This window comes from Sturnira hondurensis, unplaced genomic scaffold (assembly GCF_014824575.4).
Source record: "Sturnira hondurensis isolate 20B ecotype Veracruz unplaced genomic scaffold, ASM1482457v3 Scaffold0001872, whole genome shotgun sequence".
Lineage (NCBI taxonomy): Eukaryota > Metazoa > Chordata > Mammalia > Chiroptera > Phyllostomidae > Sturnira > Sturnira hondurensis.
Genome location: NW_028074503.1, coordinates 32,881,668 through 32,906,310, shown reverse-complemented (window position 1 = coordinate 32,906,310; position 24,643 = coordinate 32,881,668). Strand labels below are relative to the sequence as shown.

At 42.4% G+C, this 24,643-nt stretch overlaps 1 protein-coding gene across 1 annotated transcript in view; it reads right to left on the bottom strand.

The window, feature by feature from the left end:
- Nucleotides 1-24,643, bottom strand: part of PHLPP1 (PH domain and leucine rich repeat protein phosphatase 1) — a 172,676-nt gene that overhangs the window by 84,283 nt on the left and 63,750 nt on the right. Inside the window, exon 2 of the mRNA XM_037035406.1 lies at nucleotides 4,043-4,239. Coding sequence (XP_036891301.1) covers nucleotides 4,043-4,239 — 197 coding nt within the window. The remainder of the gene's footprint in view (nucleotides 1-4,042; nucleotides 4,240-24,643) is intronic.

Below are 24,643 nucleotides of genomic sequence, written 5' to 3'. Positions count from 1 at the left end.
AGCACAAGAAAACTGGGGGTGATACGTTCCCTATCTTTTTCTAAAGGTTTTTTTTTAAATTCTCATTTGAGAGAGGGGGGAGAGAGGGGGAAGAGAGAGAGAGAAACATCAATGTAAGACAGAAACACCAATTGGCCACCCCCTGCATGCGCCCCAACGGGGGACGGAGTCCACAAGTTGGGCCTGTGCCCTGACTGGGAATTGAACCAGCGATCTTTCGGTTATGGGACAACATTCCAACCAACTAAGCCATGCTGGCCAGGGCCAATCCCTCCCTTGATTACAGTGATGGTTTAATGGTTGTATATAGCTATCAAATTGCAATCTTGGAACCATACAGTTATAAAACATTATCAAAATGTACACTTTACTGTATGTCAATTACACCTCAATAAAGTTTGGTGAAGATGTGCACTTGTACAGCGATGTGACTGAGAAATGGTACAACCCCCATAGTAAACAAGCTGCAATCACTTTGTACAAGTAAATGTGCACCCGCCCTACAGCCCAGTTAACCACACTGCTAAAACAGGTGTCCAAGAGCAGTGTTTCTCAAGGAGGCCACCACAGGAATTTGGGGTTGAACAGCTGTATTGGGAAGGACTAATACCTCCCCTGATGTTTTACTCTCAGGGCCCCTGCTCTGTAGGTGCCGACAGTGTCTCCTTGCAGCACAAGTACTGGTACTGACTACACACTCACCTACGCCTCCATTTCCCAGATCCCCTGCAATGAAGGTGGAGCGGTGGGACTAGTTCTGGCAGATGAGCCTCGGGCAGGAAGGGCACGTGTCCCTTCTGCAGCCGAATACACGTGAGTTGGCTAATGACCCCCCACTTACCTCTTCCCCTGCCTAAGCAACCAAGGAAGGCTGCATGCTCCAAACACTGCAATTGTAAGAGAGCAGAGCCTCTGCCAGGCTCGGTCCCTGTACAGCTAGCTACGTGACAAAAGAAGTCTCCACCAGTCCATAATGGACATGTAGTGTGAGGGGGAAATAACTATCAGGATGAGTCACTGGGACGTGGGGGGTCGTTACTACAGTGTAATTTAGCTTACATCGGCGGAGAGCACGCTGACTGCTCAATCGTTTGATAAAACACACGCACATAACACCAAATGTCCCCTCCGAGCACGGCAATCTAGTAGAGAACTACTGTTCCAGGAAAGCTGTTTGCATACTAGGAGGCAAATCAACATAAAACTCTTTCAGCAGCATTATTTATAATAATGAAAAACTAGAAGCAACCCAAATGTCCACCAACAGGAAAATTACTGAATAAATTATGGGAATTTAGGAGATTTATAGAGTAGAACATCACACAGAAATAAAATCCACATTTAGCAAGCTACACAGACTCTCATTATAAAACATGTTATTGAGTGAAACAATTCACTCCCAGAAAACCACACAAAGTATGATACCGTTTTTATTCAGATCAGAAACAGCAGGACACGGTTACGTGATAAAACTCACGTAAGAGAACGATGGACAATACCCTAGGACAGCGGATGCTGGCTGGGGAGGCCATGGGACAGGTGTCGGGAGAGCACAGGGAACACTGGTGCTGACCCTGCTGTCTGTCCTGACTGTGTAGCAGGTTAACAGTTACTCAATTCATTAGGCATTACTTACTACTCAGCAAAGAGTACATGAATTATTAATCAAATAAGGTGCCAAAAAGTCTATTTAAATTCCAAAGAACAAATTAAATATAAGTGTACCATGAATAAAAATTTCTCTCTTACACAAATATTTTTTAACAACTAAATGTTAGGAGAGCTTTATTAACTTCGTATTTGGAATTCCACATATGAAAATGTAAACAAATGACCATGCTCAAGCGGTGGCCGGACCTGCTTGTCCCAGCAAGTGTGTCTAGGGTAGGACGCATTCACCTAACACCCCGTTACGAGCTCTTCTTTATATACATTTTAAAATTACCTTAAAAAAACTCTTCCATTTACTCTAGGTTTTCCCTTTAAGAAAATGAGATGGAATGAGGAACAAGCAAACATTAATGAAAACTCAGACTGCAAAGACTGAGTTATTTTTCCTAACTTGGTCAACTGGTTTTTAAAGGACTTAACTTCGCAACACACTCAATTATTTTTAAAGACAGAATGCAAAACAGGTTTTACAAGGTTTGTCTGTGAGGAAGGAAAGCTATTAACTTTCCACTCACTCAGTGGTGGAAGAATATCCAATAACAAGCCTGGGAAACAGGACGAGTCTCAGCTCTGAATGAAAATGTTAATTACAACGGGATCTTCCACCCTTATCTGAGCATTCCGCTGCCTTCCAGCCTCTGCTTCTCTGAACATAAAAATCTTTACAGCCGCCTTCTTCACGTGTCAACAGAGCTCTCACCCTCCAAACACGCTACCTCCTTCACCAGAAATTTCCAGCCGCCCCCCCCAAAAACGCGGCATTCCTTCCACTACTTTTCCATACTGCTGTTCCGTACCTCTCTCAGAGTGGATAGTGTTATGCCCATCCTTCATTCTGGAGACTAAATTATGAGCTATTCAAAGGCAGGAACGGTGACTTACCTGCCTGTATTTCTGGGACACCAAGCAAAGTGGCTTCCCCACAAAGGATATTTAATAAATAGTTACATTAAATTTGCCTACGCAAATCCTTAACATCATAGAGAGAAAAGACTGCTGACTTAACAGGGCATCAAACATTAAATACGCATTTGTAATGATGAGCTATAGGAGTAATGTCATTGACTAAATTTTCAGTAATCCATCCTAAGGACAAAATCTTCAGTAACAAAATATCACTAATTCTTCAATGTTCAGACAAAAGTTGAGCAGCAATGGTTTCAAACTGGATAACTGAAATACATCTAAACATACCTTGCAGCCTGGCGAAAATTTATTTTTAAAAATGATCAAGTATTAGTCTTCTTAGAACTAGAACGTACAAGAGCTGAGGGAGATAAAAACTGACATGGGCTATTTACTCATAAGGAGAAAACAGTTTAAAATTATGAATGAAGAATGAACTTGCTGTATACGTCAGGGAACAACGTACCATTTCCTACTGCCCACATCCGGTCTTACCTGCTTAATTCCTAATTCCTGGAACGAGCAAATCAAATTTTACCAACCAAAAAGTTCATTTTAACAAAAGATTGTTTCTTATTTCTCCTCTCCTTATATTCTCCATGTTTTGCTTTCCTTCCCATGCTCATTCGGTAGGGGAAGCGGGGAATGGTTAAGAAAATTTTCTTTAATATGCCCCCAATTCCCAAAACCCCATTTCTCCAACCAAATTTACCATTCCATTTACTAACGAATTATCATATCACTTAAAAATCAGGAAATACACAGGACTATAGTAATGATACCCCTACCAATGTTTGGAATTTATAAATAGATCTGGCAAAAAACATTTTCTTAAGCAATGTACTTCTTTTTTATTTTACAAGTGATAGGAATAAAATAGTTCCCATGCCCAAAGAAAAGCAGCCGGTACATGTCAGAAATATCTATCAAGTGGAGCACAGGTTTTCTCCAAAATGAGTAACACTTCAGGTTCGACAATTATGATTAGCTATAGTGATAAACTAACAACGCTATCCCCACCAGTCCCTAAATACAAATACAGACGTATGGCAAAATGAGGTCAAAAGTTCAAGCTAGAGAGTCAAACCTTTAATGGGCATGCTTGCTTGGGATGACCGCAAAGTCATGGACATACACTACAAAACACAAGCTCAAGATACCAAAAGGTGTCTCCTCGTAAGTAGTGACATCATCTGCAGTCCAGACCATCCCACTGAAATTCCAGTTGCTCCATTTGATGCATTACCACTGAAGTGAGGGCCACCACGGCCCCGAGTGGGCCAACAGGCATTGTTATTATCTGCCGCTCCACCAACCAACAACGTCCACTGGTGGAATCAACAGGAACTGAATAAGACCCTTAGATGGGCCAAAAACCACCCACCCATGATTACAGTATTGGCTCAAAGAAAGCCCCTTAGTGACACTGGGAGACCTGTTAGTACCTTGTTTGTTTTAAACTTACTTTCCCACCAATCAGGGGCAGAACATGCATCTTTCCCGTCAAGCTGTCTTTCACAGACGACACGATCAGGCAGGTCCCACACAGAATGACTTGGCGTCTGGTCCAGCGGTTCACGGGCAACTGCATCTTGCCTTTGCGGACATTATACATTCCTGAGAGCTGAATCCGTTCAGAGCTACCAGTGCTGTGAGGCTTTCCTGGAACAAATGCAAGCAAACATTTTAGTCTTCAAGAAATAAGCCTTTTCCTACTCATCAGCATACCAGATAAATTACTTGGACAACAGAGAGTAATTAGAGAAAAACAATCTAATTTGTAACTGAGAGAATCTGAAACATGAAAGAATGCAATTATGGTTAGAACCACCACATTGCCACACGTGTATTTTAATATCAGGTGAAGAAGAGCTTTTTCCTTAAAAACCTGGGAAAGATTATGTTTAATCCCTGTGTTGTAACCCAGGTTTTATTTTCTTCTGTATCCTTCACAACTTAATTTTACCTTTAAAAAAGAGATAGCTACAGATTTTTATGAATGCTGGAGTTAAAATACTACAGGCTGAGACAGCAAAATGGCATGCAGGATCTAGAATTTACTGAAACTGATCAGTGTGACTGCAATTAACTGCCGCTGTTCTTCCTTCTGCAGACACTCAACGCGAGCAGGGCGAAGTAGGTTTACAGCTGTGCGCACGCGAAACACTCGGTTTACTCTTGCATTATTGTTATTTATTGTTGTATTATTTTCTATCTGAACCACTGTTGCTGCCCCACCCTGCATTTACTATTAAGGAGACAGTTAAAATGAATGACTTCTCTGACAAGGAAACATTGCTCTACAACTGCAAACGGCGGTGTGCTGTGGTGCCTGCAGTGCGAGGCGGGGACGGAGAGACAGAGAGTGGTCCACTGAGGCCCGGGCAAACAGAGAGCTGAGAAAGACCTGAAGAGTCTGCATTTCCAGCTGAAACTGAGCTGGGCAGAATGACATTAGACAAGGCTACCAACCGAACAGGAGAACAACTGTGATTACCATGTGACGAAATTATGTCAACAAGGAGAAACATACTTCCCAGTTCTGGACAATGAACACACACCATCAAAGAGTCCTGAGGCCCATGCTCAGAAATGAGTGAGGGATGCGTGTCTGCAAATAGGAGCCACGCCAGAAATGTTAGGTTTATGTGGAGGTTTGCCTAGTTGCCAAGGGCTAGCAGAAGAAACAGATTCGAAAGAAATTATATTCTTATGAATACTGAAGTGAACATAAATACCAAGCATTTTGGGTAAATGTCTCACAGCTACTAGAGAAAGAAGCAGGAAGGACAGCAGCACCAAAAATAGATCTCAAGAAGATCCAGAGAGTGAACCTGCCCATCACAGACCTCTGGGCAGAAATGTTCACAAGTAACAAAACCAGCAGGTTTGGATTTAGCTGCTTCTTCCTCTGTACATCAGAAATTCTTATATAATGAGCACTGCACACTACATACTTTTGCTGGGGCTGGGTCAGAATGAAGTGGGACTGAGCCACCTCCTTGAACCTGGCACCCAGCAACAACCAACTGCACAGCTAGCACTCCAGTGGACCGGGGGCGCCAGCAAACGCTAATGCTCCCTTCCACAAGGCAGCAGGAAGCCCAGGAGACTTCAAAATAAATGCGACTCGCCCAAGGCTGCCAGCGCAGGCCCAGACCACAGTCACTGACTTGTCCCATTTACACCCAGAGAGGAAGCTGCCCAGGCTCCCAGTCTGAGAACTCCTTTCTGCACGACAGTCTTTTCCTGCAAGGACGAAGCGGGAGAGAAGACTCCAAGGAAAAATGGAAGTAACAGCAAGACCAAAAACAATAGACAATGGGCACACAGATTGCCAAAACCCAATTTCCGTGGCCAACATTCTGCAACAAGGGATCTGATCTAAATATGGACACACACTGACATACAGACTAACGTATGCAAAAAAAACCAGGCATTTTTATTCACCCATATCAGAGAGCAGCTTCAGGGATCTTGTTTGTTAAACTGTCATATTTATCAACCTGTCACAATTATAAGTAATCAGAGACTGAAGCAAAAGACAACAGGGACACATAAGGAATAGTCCTTCAATCCTGCCACTCCACAAAAACCCTAGAGAAAGCCCAAGAGCAAACCCCCAGACGGAGTGGGCTAAGGTTGGAAGGGGTGGAGAACAGTAGAGAGACGCCAACAGAGGCAGGCTTTTCATGCCGCAGTCAGACAAACTCCCAGGGGCCTGAATAGTCCTGGAGACTAATGGTAAGATCAGTCTGTCCTTGGAAAGCCCTAAACATCCCAGTCTGAACCAGATAAATCACTCTTGTTTTGTTCTAACTGAATTTCAACATCCTTGTTGTCTGCCGTCTCCCTGCGTGTTCCAAATCAGACACACCCACAGCGCTCTGAGGCTCAGGGTGCACCAGCTGGGATCTGGGGAACATGGAGGTGAATGAGCAATGCACACCTGGGCAATCACCCAGGTGCACCCTCCTATGCAGCAGACTTCCTCATTCCAGGACGCGAGGAGTTATGTGAGCTCTCCCTGCCAATTCTCAAACTTCTCAACTCAGAGGAATTCCAATTGTCCTCTACTCTAATAAACATTGACAACACCAAAGTGACCACAGCCTGCCACTGTCAAAGTCAGTCAGTTCAGGTGTAACTTTCACTTTTGAAATGTTACTCTAACTCCCTACGGGCTTAAGACATTTCTTACGTGATCCAGGAGAAAAGACAGACAACAAAAGCAAGTATGTCAAACCTGAGATCGAGAGCTGACAACATCAGGTGATTTAAAACATACACTCTCCTTTCTTACTCAGTTGGCAGGCGGCAACTTGATAAGGTCAAACATACACACACCCATAAAACCGCTGCTGGAAAACGAGCGCACTGGTCACTGTAGCAGTGTCCTTGTGCCCATGTGACCGCTCCCTCCACCCCACCCAGGGCCTCCCATGCTCCGGCATCTGCTGATCTGCTTTCAGCCACTTTTTGTCCGCATTGCTCCGTGTGCCGGGAGGCCCTTGCTTTTCACTGCTGAGCAGTATTCCACTGTGTGAATATGCCCGTTTAGCTGCCCAGCTGCAGGTGGATGTTTGGATGTTTCCTTTTTATTTTTTTGCCCATGTGGACCCAGAACATTGGTGTAGGAGTTCTTACACGAGCATATACCTTTATTTCTCTTGGGCCAACACGCAGACGGGAAGGGTGGGGTTGGACCGTTCTGCGTCCCCATCACCGGGTCAGGAGAGTCCCGGCTGTTCCAGAGCACGCCCGGTGGGATCTCACTGCAGATTCAGCCCGCCTTTCCCTTAACGACCGGAGTGCTTTGTCCCCTGTACTAACACTCCACTGATCAGAGTTGGATGGGTCAGTTTTGTGATTATTTCTGTTCCACTCATCTATTTGTCTATCTTCAACGAGTATCACACTATCTTGATTACTGAATCTTTATAATCAGTCATGTTGGCCTCACACACTGAGTTAAAATATTCCTTCCTCTCTACTTTTCTGAAAGAGTTTGGATACAATTGGTATTATTTCTTTCCTAAACATTTGCTAGAATGCATCAGTAAAGCCATCTGGACCTGGAGTCTTATCTTCTGGGGTTGTATGTGTGTGTGTGAGAGGGAGGAGGAGGAGAGAGAGGTTTGAAACTATAATTCCAATTCCTTCACTATAGTTAGGGCTATTCCATTCCTATTTCTTCTTGAGTAAGCTTTGGTAGTTTAACTTTCAAGAAGTTTGTCTACTTCATGTAAATGTCATACAGCTGGCATAAACTTGTTTCCACTGTTTCCTTACTATCCTTTTAACATCTGTAGAATCTATAGTGATGTCACATCTATCATTCCTGATCTTGGTCATTTGATTCTTCCAACTTTTCTTGGTGAGTCTGGTTGAAGGACCACCAATTTTATTAAACTTCTCAAAGGACCAGCTTTTGGTTTCATTCTCTATTGTTTTTCTGTTCAGGGTTTCATTTACTTCTGTTATCTTTATTGCTCCTTTTCCTGATCTTTGGATTAATTTACACGTATTTTTTTCTTTCTTAAGGTGTAAACTGAGGCCACCAATTTGAGGGTTTTCTTTTTTGCCACTGCAGGCATCAAAGTGCCATACAAACTTCCTTCCACGCACTGCTTTAGCCTTAGTCCACAAACTCTGCTATCTTGTCATTTCGGGTTCACCGATCTGCCATTCGTGCAGTGGACCCGAGTTAGTGAGTTTGCAGTGTGGAATCTACTGTTAATTCCACCCAGTGTACTTCTCATCTCTAGAAGTTCAGCTGGGGTGTATGTGTGTGACACACATACACTTACACACACACACACACACACACACACACACACTGCAACGTAACTATCATTGCCGTTAAATGCCCCTGTCGACCAATCCCATCATTGGCATCATTTCTGTGTCTCTGTCATTTCACTGAGTTTTTACCTCACTGTAGGTCACAGTTTCCTGCCTTTGCACACCTGGTGATTCTTGCTGGATGCCAGCCATTGTGATTTTTATCTTGTAGAGTGCTGGCTATTTTTGTATTTCTATAAATATTATGGCATTTGGTTCTGGGACACAGTGAAGTTAGTTGGAAACGGCTCAGCTCCTAGGAGGTCTGCTTTCTAAGACTGGTCATGTAAGACCAGAGCAGCCTGAAGCCGAGCACTAGTGGCAATATTACCAAGCAGTCCCCTGCTGAGCGCTCTGACAGCCTTTAAATCATAAGACTTCCTGCTGTGGCTGGTAGGACCATGAACTGTACCTGGCCCTGAGCAAGCGTCAAGGTCTGCCCCCTCTGCTCCTGCTCTGTGGTTTTCCTCCCTCGGCCCTGGGCAGCGTCCTCACACACACATGCGCACTGATCAGAACTCAGCTGCAGGCCCACGACGACCCCCTGCACACCTCCAGGACCCGTCTCTCCGAGCAGCTCTTTGCTCCCCAGCACCAAGCTGTTTCACATACTTCATCCGATTTTAGCAGTTTCCAGTGAGAGAGCATAGGCAGTCCCTATTACTCCATCTCGGCTGGGACAAGGTGGCATTCTTTTTCATTTGACTCAGTTTCCATACCTTCTCTTCTATTATTTTTTTTTCCTTTCAAGTGCTGGATATCAACATATTACTACATTCAGAAATTTGGAGAAGCCCATGGGACCAGTGGACTGGAAGAGCTAAATACCCTTGCCCAAAAGCAGCTCCAAACTACAGTATCGGCAGAGTTCTTTTCTTCTTTTCCAGTGACTGAAGCCAGTGAGATGTAAGCAGCTTCTACTTTGCTGCCTTAAGTACATTCCTTCCAGAAACAATAAGCCCAAAGCAGCACTCCACCCGCTTTCAGTGTGAAGGACAGAACTTGGTGGTAAGTCTTTCTTTGTGCTCAGAGCTCCCTCTTGACTTCCATATTTATAATTACTAATCCAAGTCATTTGGGCTTCTGAACAATTAATTCACTTCTGGTTGAGTGTCGGTATATTATCTTTCAAAAAACAAAAATAGAATAATAATGCACGGTCCATATATTTCATTACCCTGTCACAAGTATGAGAACTTCATCCTTAATAGACAGAACTAAGGTAACTGGATTGAGCCACTCTGATGGAAAAATCCTGACTGAGAATTTTAAATAAAGGAATCTTCTTGACTCAGGAAGGAGGAGGGCAGATGACTCTGACAAGTGCTTGACACACTGGTTCTAAAACTGTTGTCTAAGGCCAGCAGAACCAGAGTCACCTGCAAACTTATTAGAAATGCACGTTCTCGGGCCCCCACCCTAACGCCGCTGACTCGCATCTCTGGGGTGCAACCCAGCAACCTGTTATGACAAGCCCTTTGTAAACGGGGGGCTGATCAAAGAACAGCGTTCATTGTGAGGCTCAGACAAATTCCTCCATCTTCTCAATTAAGAGCCTAGGATTTTGCTCATTTTTTTTTCTTCTCTTCTCCTTTCTTCTCTTCTGTGGCTTAATGTCTACACTTAACTATCATTCCACAAGATGAGATGAGAGAATTTCACCTTTTAGAGAGGGACGAAGATTATAGTAAAAAAAAATCACTAATTTGGATATACTAACTTAGAATTTTGACCATGAGCTTTCTAAACTGAACTCCACTTCTGCCTTATCTATCAGCAGAAAATATTACTACATAAATGAATAAACACAATTAGAAGTGCTTATATAAAGGAGACTACAGTCTGTTCTGCTACGATGTACTAATACCAACTAGCTCATATGCGACTCTATAGCGAGGAACAATGTTAATATCATATGCATACTGTGTTGGTTCACAAGGACTCACTCGGGGTAAGGGGAACCAGACTAATGGGAGTAGAATTATGATTTTCCAAAACAAAGGGAAAAGCTCACAGTAAATGCTCTGTCTCGATGCCCTGAAGCCTACATCTGCCCTCCTCTTTCATTGGGCATTTTTAATATGCTCTAGGGCAACTGGACTTCTGGCCACACCACACTGCTGCCTGGTGGGCTCTCCAAGCTCTCCCCTGAGACACCCATGACTATTTTTGTTCGTACTACTTCGGGTATAAAGACGCACAGAGCGAGAGTTCTGCCCTATCCCAACTCCACTTTCGCACAAACCCTTTCCAGAATTTTAAGGAACATATATATAGTAGCAGAAACACCTGTTTTAACTAGAAGACCACTGGAAAAAAACCCACAGAAATAAGTACAAATTTGGTTGCTGCCAATTATGTCTTTGCTAAATATATCTAGTGTCTATCATTGCAGTAGTTTAAAAATAGGTTCACCAATTCCTTTAAACTCTTCCCTGCAAAAGGTGGAGCCTGACTCCACCTGCCTCGCACACACAGAATGTGGCAGACAGGGAGCAGGTGGATCAGGGCACACAGCTTCCTCCTTGCTCTGTCTAGGATCACTTCCTCTAGGGATGCCAGCTGCCATGAGAGCAGGGCATTCCGGGGACCCTATGAAAAGGCCAACGAGGTGGAGCCGAATCTTACTGTGAAGGGCCAGCGAGGAGCCAAGCCCTCTGTCAGCGGCCACGTGAAGGAGCCCGACATGACGCAGATCCTCCAGCCCTTGCCAAGCCCAGGGAACCTGGCCCCTAGGACTTCATGACCGTCACCAGCCAGAACTGCCCAGCTAAGCCACTCCTGAATTCCTGACTTAAACTGTAAGATAATAAACGGGTGGTGTTTTGAGCCACTAAGTTTTGGCACAATAACTAATACAACTTTATGTGCTGGCTTCACTTAGTTGTATTTACCAGAACATAGTAAAAAAACGTTACTAACCAACATTTCCCTAAAATAACCTGTGAAAGTCTTTGCAGGGCTTTGTACAAACCAGTGAAAGTCTACTGTAGTCAGAAACAGTCAAAAACAAGAATAAGAACCGCACATTAAACAATCAAAACTTCCAAATCGGTAGAGAATGAAAACATTCACGATGATATGGCACCAAAAACCAAGAAAAATTTGATAACTACATAGATGTTCACGACAGAATTTACCACGTCCCTGGAGCTGAAAATTGCCGGGACCGAGTAAAAACACTCAATTCTCACCTCACCTCTTCCACCTTTTCAGCTCAGGCTGAAAACTCTAAAGCGTGCTTCTTATTGCATATAAACCCTTAAATCCTTCCTGACTACCTCCAGTGACAGAAAGACCGAATTAAATTACTTGCCGAGGGTTGTTTCAAGAGCTGGCAGGAGGATTTAAATGCACCCCATGACAAGGTCTACCGACCTGGGCACTGAACTGGCACCTAGGAATTTCGTCTCAGAGCTGAAGGCTGACGGAGCTCAGCAAGCATGCTGGCAGGAGCTTCGCAACAGATTTAGGACTAGTTGCTTTTAGCTAATGGAAATGACAGCCAGCTGTGAAATAGATTTGGGAAGGGTTAGTTTATGCATCAGATCAAAAAATATGCAGTCAGCTGCCCGGTAAATCTTGCTTCTTAGTGACAGCTACTCAATTTGACTTGGTTTATTTATATCCCTCGAATTACTGTAGACGCTTATGCCCGAGAAACGCCATGCCCTCCTTGAACCTGTCTCTAATCTCTAAATTTTTTAATACATACCACTCCAGCTTATAATTTCCCTTATGATATTCATTAAAACAAAGCCTGGAAAATGTGAGTTACCCCTTTGTGCTCTTTCAGATTTTTAAACACAAGGCCATAGTAATTTAAAAGGAAAAAAAAGAATCAACCAAAACAATATACTATTGCTAACAATTTTAGCAATAAAAATATTGCTAATGTAACTAATATAAACTACAGTAAAATTAGCCATGAACTTAACAAATCTGAAAAATCACAGTAATGAAGATAATAACCATGACTGGACATTGTGCGTTAATATGTAGCAAACCATAATAAATTAAAATGTTTAAAGAAAATGCTGAATAAAGACAAGCAGGTGGCCTCAACTTTAGCAGTACGAAAACCACCTGGGAGGCTTGCTAAAACCAGACTGCAGTACTCCCCCAACCACAGTTTCTGATTCAGTAATCCCCGGGAATCAGTAAATCTCTGGGGTGGAGCCCCATAGATTCTGCTTAGGCTGCAGGTCTGAGGACCAGAACTTGAGACCCTCTGAGTTCCAGTATTAGATTGACAACATCTTTTTGACCTGATGGACCATCAGTATTTGGATGATTAACCTTGACCAAAGAAGCAAGTGAATCAAGTTGGGGAGAAGATGAAAGAGGCAACTGGAAATGAACCCGAAAGCAAGTTGGTGCTAACTTTTTTTCCCTTCCCTTATCTCCTGTCCTGATGAGGAACTAGATTTATTTCTCAGGCATCTTTAAAGTTCCCCCCATTACATCATGGAAACACATTCGTAGTTATCTGAATATGTGTTGGTCACAGCTCTTCCTGGGGTGTGTATTTGGAGAAATTATATTTTTAATGTGGGTTTCATTATAATTTTGCATTCATGAACACCATAACCCACCCCTGCTTTACGAGCTCCTTCAAGTCAGTTCCAGGAGCAATATATAGTTAGCTGGCGTGGCATCACTTATTAACTTCATATTTAGGGAAAAAAACACACTTGACAAATGTCATCAAATCAGCCTTCACTTGTCAGTACACTGTCTCCACCATCTGTTACATCCCACAAATGTCAGTCTCATTTCTCCTGTGCACAACTTCAGACCACACTTTAGGAGCCGTTCAACATTCTCTTGCATTTTCTTTCTCATTTCATGAGCAAATTTTTTCTTGGCCAGAAAAATCACTGCAACAGTTTTATTAACTTTTTGTTGTCATCTCCGTTATAATGGATGGTAGACTTCTTCAGATCCATACAGGTTTGTTAAACTTCTGCCATATTCAACATTCTTCAACCACCTACAACTTCTGTTTTCTAGCTAAAAACCGTCACTTTGGCAGACCTCAGGATTCTCATAACCTGCTTTCCTAGCTGGCTTTATTTTGTGTACTTCTCCACAAAGAACAATGTCACAAGGACATGCATTAAAGCATAAAACACCAGGTAACAGCTGAATTTCGCTGAAATAATGACACTGGGCTGCAGGCTTCAAGAGTGACTAACTCTTAGGTCTGAGAATGCCTAAGGTCCCATATGCCCCCACGTACGCTAACTGCTCTCAACATAACGTACGCACGGTCTCTTTTAGATAAAAACTGTGACTTGTGTCAGAGGTGATGCCCACCGCTGTGGGTGTGGAAATCAGGAGGATGGAGCTAAACAGCCCCAAAGCCACAGATGAGACAAGTTTTCACCGTGAGATACTTTTAGAAGGAGTGTTGTGATGTTCCAGCCAGGGACACACACACTCATAAGTAAACAGCAAAATAAAAATTCTAAAGGCCAGCATGAATGACTTTTGGATAATCCACACCCCTATTTCTCTCTCCTATGGCACAGTTAAAAAAAAAAAAAACACACTGCATTTCATTTTCCTTTGCTGTGAAGAAGATCACGTCAGCCAAGATGACTTGAGGTTGCAACGTCTACACAGTCACTTCGGACACAATCTGATTCAAAATGCTCATCCACAGTAGTTCTCTCTTTAACATAGGGTTAGAGTTTACCTTCCTCTTTATAATACCTACTGGTAACGTTTAAACGTGACTTTTACAAAACAAGACCAAAGATTTCGAGAGGGAAACAATTTCCTACAAATGTTGTTTCTGACTCATCTCCACTGCATGAGGTGATGTTCAGTTGAAAGCCCTACTCCACTTGAGGCTGATTCTATCAAAGATGCCAAGTGTTGATTCAAGTTTCTAACGTTGACCTTAAGGACCATCTTCTATAACCATCACCTCAGAAATGTCTACAACTCACATTCCCAACAGGTGGCTGTCCCTCAACTTATGATGAATCTCTAAAACAATTACAAACCCTCCCATCATTAGCCCATCCCTATGAGTCACCTATAGGAAACTTCAGGGCCTTCATTTTAACCCTCAGAAGCACACACAAAATCCAATCCCCACTTAAATTATTTTAATTCTTATTTTAAATACAGCCCCACTATTCAAAGACAAAGGGAAAGGGAGTAAAAAAATAACAAAATAACCCTAATCCTACTTTCTTGGTAGTATTATTAACAGTGTGGTGAATTTTTTCCATTTTTCAAAATTAAAATTCATTTATATACTACACACCATGCACACCACTTTATATTCTGTTTTAACCTACCCCAATTATTACCAGACACATTTTTAAACTGTCAGTCTTCACAGCTTAAAGAGTTGGAAAATACTCCACAGGCTATCATTCGATCACCCGCCCCTCCCGAGTACTGCCGCTGTTTCCGAAGTCCCGTGCTGCGGATCGCTAAACCACAGTGCACAGCCTTAACAACTCCCGTCCGCTCTTTATGTTGCCAGTTCTTTCTGGCCAGCGGTTCTAAACCGGTTGTTAGTTAGAGTAAGCCAAAATAAGCATGCTTCCGCTACTGAGTATTTTCTCCAGAGGAATGAGCAACCTTTCCAGGCATCCTAAGAACATGTGAAAGGGCAACAGGAAAGCACAATAAGCTATATTAGTAATAAAAATGAACCCCATCCATGACCCACAATGCAAACAGGTTCCACACTGTTGATACCAGCAGCTCATCTGAGTAAGACAGGTGAAGCCACTACTTTTTAAAAAATGATTAAAAGAAAATACAGGGGAAAAAACCCTATAATTTTTCTGGTGAAAATGTTTGTGTACAAATAGCATTCTAATTTCATCTGGCATTCTACAGTTTTTCCTTTCTGCTCCCAGCTGTCCAACTACCCAGCCCCCACCCCCCACCCCGGCAAAAAAGAAGAACAGCTTTCACAGAAGGGGACAGGTCAGAGGGAGAGGGGCACTCCGCCCTTAGTCAGTGACTGTAACTACCAGCAGTAGCAAAGCGCTTAGCAATGGATTAAAAAAAATATTTCCAAACAAGCCCAATAAAAACAGCAATTACTGACTACCGTGGATTTTACAGTGCTTGCTATCATAAAATATTTAATCAGTCTTTCAGATCTAGGATACCGACTTAAGTCCTTGGTGACCAAATCATTCATTCACAAATAAGTCTTATCTTCAGAGGGTTCCGGCACCCCAAACTCTTCTTCCTGGGCTCCAGAACTCCTCCAGCAAACCCCACCCCCTTGCTTACAGATTCCACAGGAGGCTCCACCAGGTGTGGCCCTTTCCAAGATGCAGGTCCAAGGCCAAGCACAGCATCTGCACTAGACTCAGTGCTCAACAGTACCTGCCACAGAAGCAAATGCACGCCAGTGTCTGGGCCAAGGAAAACAGCCACTGCTCAACATTAGATTATTAAAACCGTACAATCTACAAGTACGTGTCTAGAAAAAAGATAGAGTAAAAGAGGAAAATGTGTGGCTCAAAACCAATTTTCTAGCCTCTAACCACTTTAAGTTTATATTACTAAGAAAAACACCTGTCTAAGATTATCAGCCAAGTATTTCAAGCTTCCCTTACAGAAATATAAAGGAACACTTTTTGTTTGTTGTTAAGAAAAGGAGAGGGGATATTTTCAAAGGACAAATAAAAGTCATTCAGGTGATTTAATTATAGTATGTATACAGCTTTGAAACAAATAGCCTGTCCCTATGTTCATCATAAAGTGTATTAGGAGTACAATTCATACATATGTAGGTTTACAGCTAACATGGGAACCATACATGTAAAGAGCACAGTAACCCCTTTTTCACATACGCACAACTGCAAACCCCCCTTCTGCCCCCCCATATACGTGTGCTCACACATGCAGTGACATAACGAAAGAACGAATGGGTGACAGGGACCCCACCAGGAAGAATCTGAAAGGAGGATAAACAGAGCTTGCATTCACAACAAAAATAACGTCCATTTATCATTCTTAGTATCCCTGAAAATTAGAGATCAAAATATGTCTCCAAAACTTGCTGACAACAGAAAAAGAGTATTTGCTCTGTCTTCAGACTGTGAATTAAGTGACAAGAACACAAATACCCGAGAAACCTGAATTTCCAGGTACTGCGGAACCTTGTATCAAGAATTTAAAGCCAGCCCCTCATTTTCACTGTGCTTTATACAAGCAATTTGTTGTATTGTGATAGAACATGATCCCATATCATACTTTCCAATCCTAAATTATCAAAGTAAAGCTTTAATTTCAGGAGGGCCACAAATTCCCAAATGTCAGCGCTCAGAACAACACAGGGAAGCTTGAGAGGAATGGCCTAGGACACACACCAAAACACCCGAATCCTCCACCCCAAATAATAAAACAAAGAGCCTCATGACTACAAAACATATCGAAGTGATTTTTTCATACGAATGCACCAAAATGCTCCTCTGCCTTTAACGGCATGTACTATACATGCTATTTTGGTAGAGAGGGGCATGTTCACCCCACCTCTCCTTCCCGGACACACACAGTACATTTCTCATCCTCTCTTGGAACTCAGCTGGAGCCGGGCCACTGGTTCTGGCCAATCAAATGTGGGCAGAGATATATATGCCACTTCCACACGCCCACACCACACGTGCTCCTCCGCCACTGACCAGCTGGATGCAGACGGTCCAGGCGAACTCTCTGAGGATGCACAAGGGGGTGGGAAGCCACAGCGAGAAGGAGCCCAGGTTCCTGAGTCACTTGGAAAAGAGCTGCCTGGCTTGACCACGAGAACAAGAGAAACTTATGTGTAACAATGCTGTGGTTGGTTGTTGCAGTCGCTAAAATTTCCCCAACACAGTTGTATTCAAGTCAAAATACCACCCTAACTGGAACTGAAACAAACTATCCTATCCCGTGAGCAAACTTCTAGAACGGGGAGCACCATATGCAGAAGTAGGGTGCCAAATTTCCTATCCTCCCTCCGACATACACACGGGGAAAAGGCTGCAGTGGGTCCTGCCCTCTGTCACACGGGAGGGGACACTTCTTACAGATCGATACTGGCAGCCAGTTCTCAAGAAGAGTGACTCTGAGCAGCAGTTTTTTAAAAAAATTTATTTAATTGTTGTTCAAGTACACTTTTCTGTCTTTTATGCCCATCCCAGCCCACCCCACCCCCCAGGAACAGCAGTCTGAAAAGCAGACAGAGTGGCTCTGAGAGTCCCATATGAGACCCTTCTTTTACTGAAAATCAGTCTTGGAACTGTAAACTATCTGTGTTGGCTGCCAATGTCTGCCGTAAGGAACTACTACAAGTTGGATAGCTTAAAGCCACAGAAATTTATTTTCTCAGAATCAAGATGTCAATCGAGCAGGTTCCTTCTGGAAGCTCTGAGGAGAAGCAAGCTGCCCCACGCCTCTCTCCTGCCTTTTGGTGGTTGTAGGCAGTCCTTGATCATCCCTGGCTTGCGGCAGCATAATCTGAATCTCTGCCTCTGTCTTCACATTGCGCTCTTTGTGGGTGGCCCTTTGTGTTTTGTAAGAACCCCACCCCAACTGGTTACATCTGCAAAGATCCTGAGATCACATTCTGAGGTTCTGGGTGGAAAAGAATTTTGGGGATGACACCCACCTCACTACTGATCTCTGATCCAAACAAGTCTAACTTTTTCTAGTCTTACAATTTTTTTAATTTGCTAATTACGCATTTACAGGACTACCTTTGTTCAGTAGTGTCATGATGTATTTTCCATACAATGCAATGAGTATATTACATTTACAATAAACTTAATCATGAAGTATCAGCATGATAACATCAAGCAATTCTTATTAGCAGAGCTCTACAAAGATTGCTAGATGCAATACGACATGTTGACTTCTAAATGTTAAAGGCCAATGCCCCGGCAGACAAAAGTACCATGTCTCTAAACAGTGTATCTGGAAACGCACACTACTAAGGAACACGCAGCATTCCGTCATTTTTGTCAGTAGCAGGGCAATGACCCGATGAAAGCCCAACCAGTCTGCACGTTAGCAGCCTAGCAGCCTAATCCGGTGTTAGCACTTTCTAAGTTAAACAAACCTTGGTGTTTACTTAACTGTCTTCAAGAGAAGCTCTCAACATTGGAGGAGGACTGAAAAACCGTGACGATGAACCCTGCAGACCATCACAGCCTTACGTGTTTTTCTTGACAATTTTACATATTTCTGCTACCTACTCATAACTCCAAGCTAGCCTCCATCAATGAAATAAGCCACAGGAGGAAAAAATGAGATGGCCAAGCACGTGCCAACAGTCTGCACATTAGCTGTAAAGCACTGAACAGAACATACTTATTTAGTATACACATTCATTACTATTAACCTATATATTGTTAGTTCAAAATCAAAACTCATGCCATTCACCATTGTTTTCTCAGAGGACCTGGAGCAATGATGAATACACACAGCAGGCGTTCAATAAAGTCTGAACAAATCAACTGAGGTAACTGGAGATAAAGTAAAAACCACTTCTAGGGATGGGAAAAACTCAATTTATATATGCTGGGTTTTTTTTAGATTTTATTTATTTATCTTTAGAGGGGAACGGAAGGAGAGAAGGAGAGAAGTATCAATGTATGGTTGCCTCTCCTGAGTCCCCTGCTGGGAACTGGCCTGCAACCCAGGCATGTGCCCTGACTGGGAATTGAACCACGATCGTGTGGTTCACAGGCCCACGCTCAATCCACTGAGCTATGCCAGCCAGGGCTTATATATGCTATTTTCTAACAATAAGCTAGATATTTTAAAAACTGTCTCAATTACCTAAAATATAAAGGCAATATAAAGCAAAGAACAGTTTAGCTAACAGATTATTTAAAAAGAAGTGTGGATGTTCTACCAAGTCTATTATATAACTTGTAATAGTTATACATACACCAAATTTTTCATTTACAACTTTTTGTGTTTTTAGGAGCACAGAAAAACTAGTTATGAACACAAAATTATATACTACAGTGACCAAAGACAAGCACGGAACTTTCTAAGAAACGACAAATAGGACAAAATTCATACATCATGATGGATAGCAAAACCCTTTCCCTTTCCACATCTATCACTGCTGCCGACGACAGACTCCTCGAGGGGGGGCATTAACAACTTTTTAGCCCTGTGACTAGCTTTCTATTCCTCGGACCCCAGGTTTGGAAGAATGAGCGTTTTCCATCTGCTCGGCTCCTGCTCCTCCGCCTCTGCTTACCTGCTCATCTCCGGGTTTCCCTGAGCCCGAGACTGCAGGCTGAACGGGAGTTAACTTCCCCAGGCGACAGAGGACAAAAGGGCGCTCACCTGTGAAGGTGAAAGCAGCCGGAGCGTCCTAGTGTGTCACCTTGCACAACACCACTCTCCCTCCTCTCACACAGCAGAAGTCACGTCTGGAAGACACCCCGAGTCAGTACGTCTAAAGGCTCACAGCAGAAGAAGCCACGTACACAAACATCTTGGTTCTCTTCTGGTTTAGAAACTACGTGAGTGCCACAATGAACGCATGGCATCTTCTTGTCTGTGCTTCTCCTCAGGAGTCGTAAGTCTTGGAACAAATCCTCAATACATACAATTAAAACTCACTTAAAATTTTAAGCTTGTCCTTTAATTTTATGTCCTCAAGTTTTACAGTAAAAAAATCAGGGGTGGACAAAAGTAGGTTTACAGTTGTTCCTACAGAAAATAATATGATAATTAATAAATAATAAAAATAAACTGTTTCATGTACTCACAACCATAAACCTACTTTTGCTGTACCCTGTATTATCAATGGGAAATATAACTTCCTAGACAAAGTAAGATTATGATTAATAAGGACTGTTCTTCACCAACACTATCTCGTATATTTTGCCGATTACTATGTTATAAAGAAGTGAATTTTCTTTTCATAAGTTAACATGGCAAATAACTTTGCGGTTGTATACTATAATCATTCCTAAATGTTATTAACTTGAAGAAAGAAAACCTGACTTCATTGTAAAAGGAGTGAGGACAATTTTATTAATAAAAAGGATTTTAAACTAAAAACTAACAACTTTTGGCTGATTTAAACTAACTCCTGATGAATTGAGTATTCAAGGTTTTTATTTCTTGGAGTTTCTTCAAACAGCTTCTGACTACCTTTATCTTATCTCCTCTAGACAACACTTTAACTCACATAATCCCGAACAAATTTATAGGAAAAATAAAACTATACTTAAGAGCTTTAGAGTAAAAGAATATAATCTCATACTAAGATCTTCGGATAAGGCTCTGTTTAGATAAATAGGAAATCATGAATTTCAAAACAGATGTTAAGCTAATCCTCACAGATATCATTTCAACATTGAAAACAGTATTTAGATAGTCCAACTACAGAAGAAGAGTACACACAATACTGAAAAATTCCTATTTACCACCTTTTTATTGTCCTAAAACTGTTTGCCTTGGAAATGCTATTGATCCTTTGGAAGAAAGGGGTTTCCTCAGAATCTTATGACCAATATAAATGACTCCCATCAACAGAATCAACTAACCAAAAAAACAGCCTATTCTTTTTTTGTTTTTTTTTAAGACTTTATTTATTTATTTTTAGAGAGAAGGAAAGGGAAGGAGAGAAGCATCAGTGTCTGGTTGCCTCTCATGTGTCCCCTACTGGGGACCTGGTCTGCAACCCAGGCGTGTGCCCTGACTGGGAATTGACCCTGTGACCCTTTGTTTCCCAGATCCATGCTCAATCCACTGAGCTACACCAGCCAGCGCTCCAAACAGTGACCTATTCTTAAAGTATAATATACTTTCTCACCAGTCCCACTGCTAAAACCATTTGTACAACTTATACCTAAAAATGGGGAAAGCAGGGAAAGGGGGAAAAAAGTATAAATAATAAATACTAGAAAAATAGCACAGAAAGAATACCTTTCTTTCTGAATCTATCAACAAATCCTTTTTGGGAATAGAAAGGAATCAGGTAATAGAAATTACTGGTTCTGCCCTGGCTGGTATAGCTCAGTAGGTTGAGTGCAGGCCTGTGAACCGAAGGGTAACCAGTTCAATTCCCAGTCAGGGCACATGCCTGGACTGCAGGCCAGGTCCCCAGTCAGGGGGCACATGAGAAACAACCACACTGATGTTACTGTATCTTTCTCCCACCCTTCCCCCTCTTTATAAATAAATAAGAAATCACTGGTTCTTCTGATAGACTTACATAAACTTTATCTACCAAATCTCCATTCTTCTATGTATTCATAAACTGAGCCAATGATGACCTCAAAGGCAGAGGATATTTCTTGTGTTCAACAAAACGGCTTGACTTCTGAGGGTAAAGACACTATGTAAAACTCCTGAGCTTAAGGTTTGGTTTTGTCTTCTCCACAGACAGATGACAGTATGCACAGAAAAATGGCACAGAGTAAAAAGATGAAAACATTCACATATTCACATGTATGTATTTTTAAAAGTTACAGAAGATGCAATTATTATTATTTTTTAAATCCTCACTTGAGGATATATTTTACTGATTTTAGAGAAAGGTTGGGAGGGGGAGGAGGAGGGGGAGGGAGAGAAAGAGAAAAGAGAGAGAGAGAGAGAAACATCAATATGAGAAACATCAATTGCTTGCCTCCCACATGTGCCTGGACCAGGGATCAAACCCACAACCCAAGCATGTGCCCTGACAGAGGATCGAACCCACAGCTTTCTGATGAACTGCATAACCCTCCAACTAACCTGGCCAGAGCCAAGATAAAATTACTTTCCATTCAACCAACATTTAAATGCTAATTTTATCTAAGATATGGAGCCCTAATTAGGAGACTAGAAATAGTTACTTTAATTCAGCTACATTTTGTAGTGCATGTCTTGCTACTCTACCTATTTAAGTCAGCTGTATGATGTTCTAGAGCCACAATACTGTAACTGCAATGCTAAGAACAGTTTCAATTATCCAAACTGGTATAGCCCTATTCTACCTGGGAGAGAGTAATCCCCACATGCTCAGGCTCCACTCTTCTTGCCTTCTATGCAATTTCATCTGCTCCCTTTCCCAACATTCCTCCTCCAAGACTTGGGTTCTGCTCTCACTTGCTTGCTGGGTTGAGATTCAGGTCCTCAGTCCAGCAGATTCATCACTCCCAGTCTCTCCCGGGGCACTTAGTCCTCCCCTCCCATAAGCAGCGGTTAGTTTGCCACTGTTCTTTCCTCTGGGCCTCTCTTCCCATCCATCAGCAACGGATGACCTCACCTCACACTCCCCCTGCTTGATTCCCCAGCTGTTCCTTGCCTCTGGATGCTAGTACCCACCAAGGGAGGGAGGGAGGGAGGGATCAGGGAAATGAGGAAAAAGGAAGGAGAAAGGGAAGAGAAGGGGAGCAGGGAGAGAGAGGAAATGAAAATATAAAAGACACAAACATGAAGTACACCACCACACACAAAACAGTGTTCCTGGAGACTAGGAATCATAGCCTCAGTGTATGTGAAGCTGAGTGTGATATGAATGTAAACAGAAAACATGGAATCTGGGAAAAGCCAAGAAACAGGTGAGAAAATGTGTTAAAATCATGAAAGAAGGTAAATGCCTAGGACTTGGTGAGAAAGAAGGGGAAGCATGGACGTAAGAACGAACGGGCTGTTCCCACAGTTGGCGGTGGGGAGCGTGCGCTGTGCAGCCAGACTGCAGGGACCGAACCGCTGCCTCTGGAGCCGTGAGGCCTGGGGCGGCCCCTCTCCACTCTTATACAGAATTGTGGGTGCTGGTCTGCTCTGTTTTACTGTTTTGGCCAATGCTGTATTCACAGCACCTGGAACGATGGCTGGCACACAGCAAACACTCAAGACACAGTTACTGAACACATGAATGAATGGATGTAACCTCTCAGTGACTCGATTTCCTTAACTATAAAAATGAAGATCACATCAAACCAGATTGTTGAGAGAATGAAGTAAGACACACGTAAAGCACTGAGAACAATGTCAGGCAACACAGAAAGCATCTGATAAAGTGAGCTTTTCATTGCACAGAAGCTACAATAATGAAAGATATTTGCACACACCCCCAGAGAAGTACTCTCCTCATCGGTCTACTACCTTAAGCAAAATTAGCAATAACACAGTTTTAAAAATATGTTACAGGGTACAGTGCTGTCAATTTTTAAATCAGGATATAAAGCTTACATAAATATTTTGAAATTTACTAAGCTATCAGGCCTAGTCAATACAATCACCACCAGCACAAACAGTAAGACTTCATTCATTTCACTAACTGTTTTAAAAAGGTAAGGACTACAACATAACCCTTTAGGCTCATTCAGCAGTGTTACCATAGACTGCACAAGTCAGCTGGCCACAGAGACCTGGGGTCCCATTTTTAAGGTAAAGTACCGGCACACTCACTCAATTAGCTGATCTCAAATACTAAATTATCCGAGTACTTTATAATTCCTTTTTGACACATTGGTCTCACTTGTCCAAATGAGTAATTTCAGCAGTGAAACTACCATGTTATATATGTTATATAAAAACAGGTTTTTTAATTTTAATCTTTATTGTATTTTTTCCACTACCATTTGTTTCCCTTATATTTCCCTCCCCCCAGCAACCACCATACTGTTGTCCGTATCCATGAGTCCTTTTTCCTTTTTGCTCAATCTCTCCACCCACTAACCTCTCTCACGCCAGCTGTCATCTGCTCCCCATCTATGAGTCTGTCCACATTTTCCTTGTTAGTTCAGTTTGTTCATTAGATTCTACATATAAGTGAAATCACAGGGTATTTGTCTTTCTCTGACTTGCTTATTTCACTTAGCATAATGTTCTCAGGTCCATTCATACTGTCGCCAACAGTAAAATTTCCTTCTTTTTTATAGCCAAATAGTATTCCACTGTGTAAATGTCCCTCAATTGTTTTATCCACTCACCTACTGATGGACCCTTGGGTGTTTCCATATCTTGGCCATTATAAATAACACTGCAGTGAACTTATGTTCTTTTGAATTAGTGTTTTGGGTTCCTCTCGATATATTCCCCAGAGTGGGATAGCTAGGTCGAAAGAGAAATCCATTTTTAATATTTTGAGGTACTTCCATACTGCTTTGCACAGTGGCTGCATGAGTCTGCATTCCCACCAACAGTGCAGAAGGGTCCCCCTTTCTCCATGTCCTCACCAGCCCCTGTTTGCTGATTTATTGATGACAGCCATTCTGTCAGGTGTGAGATGATATCT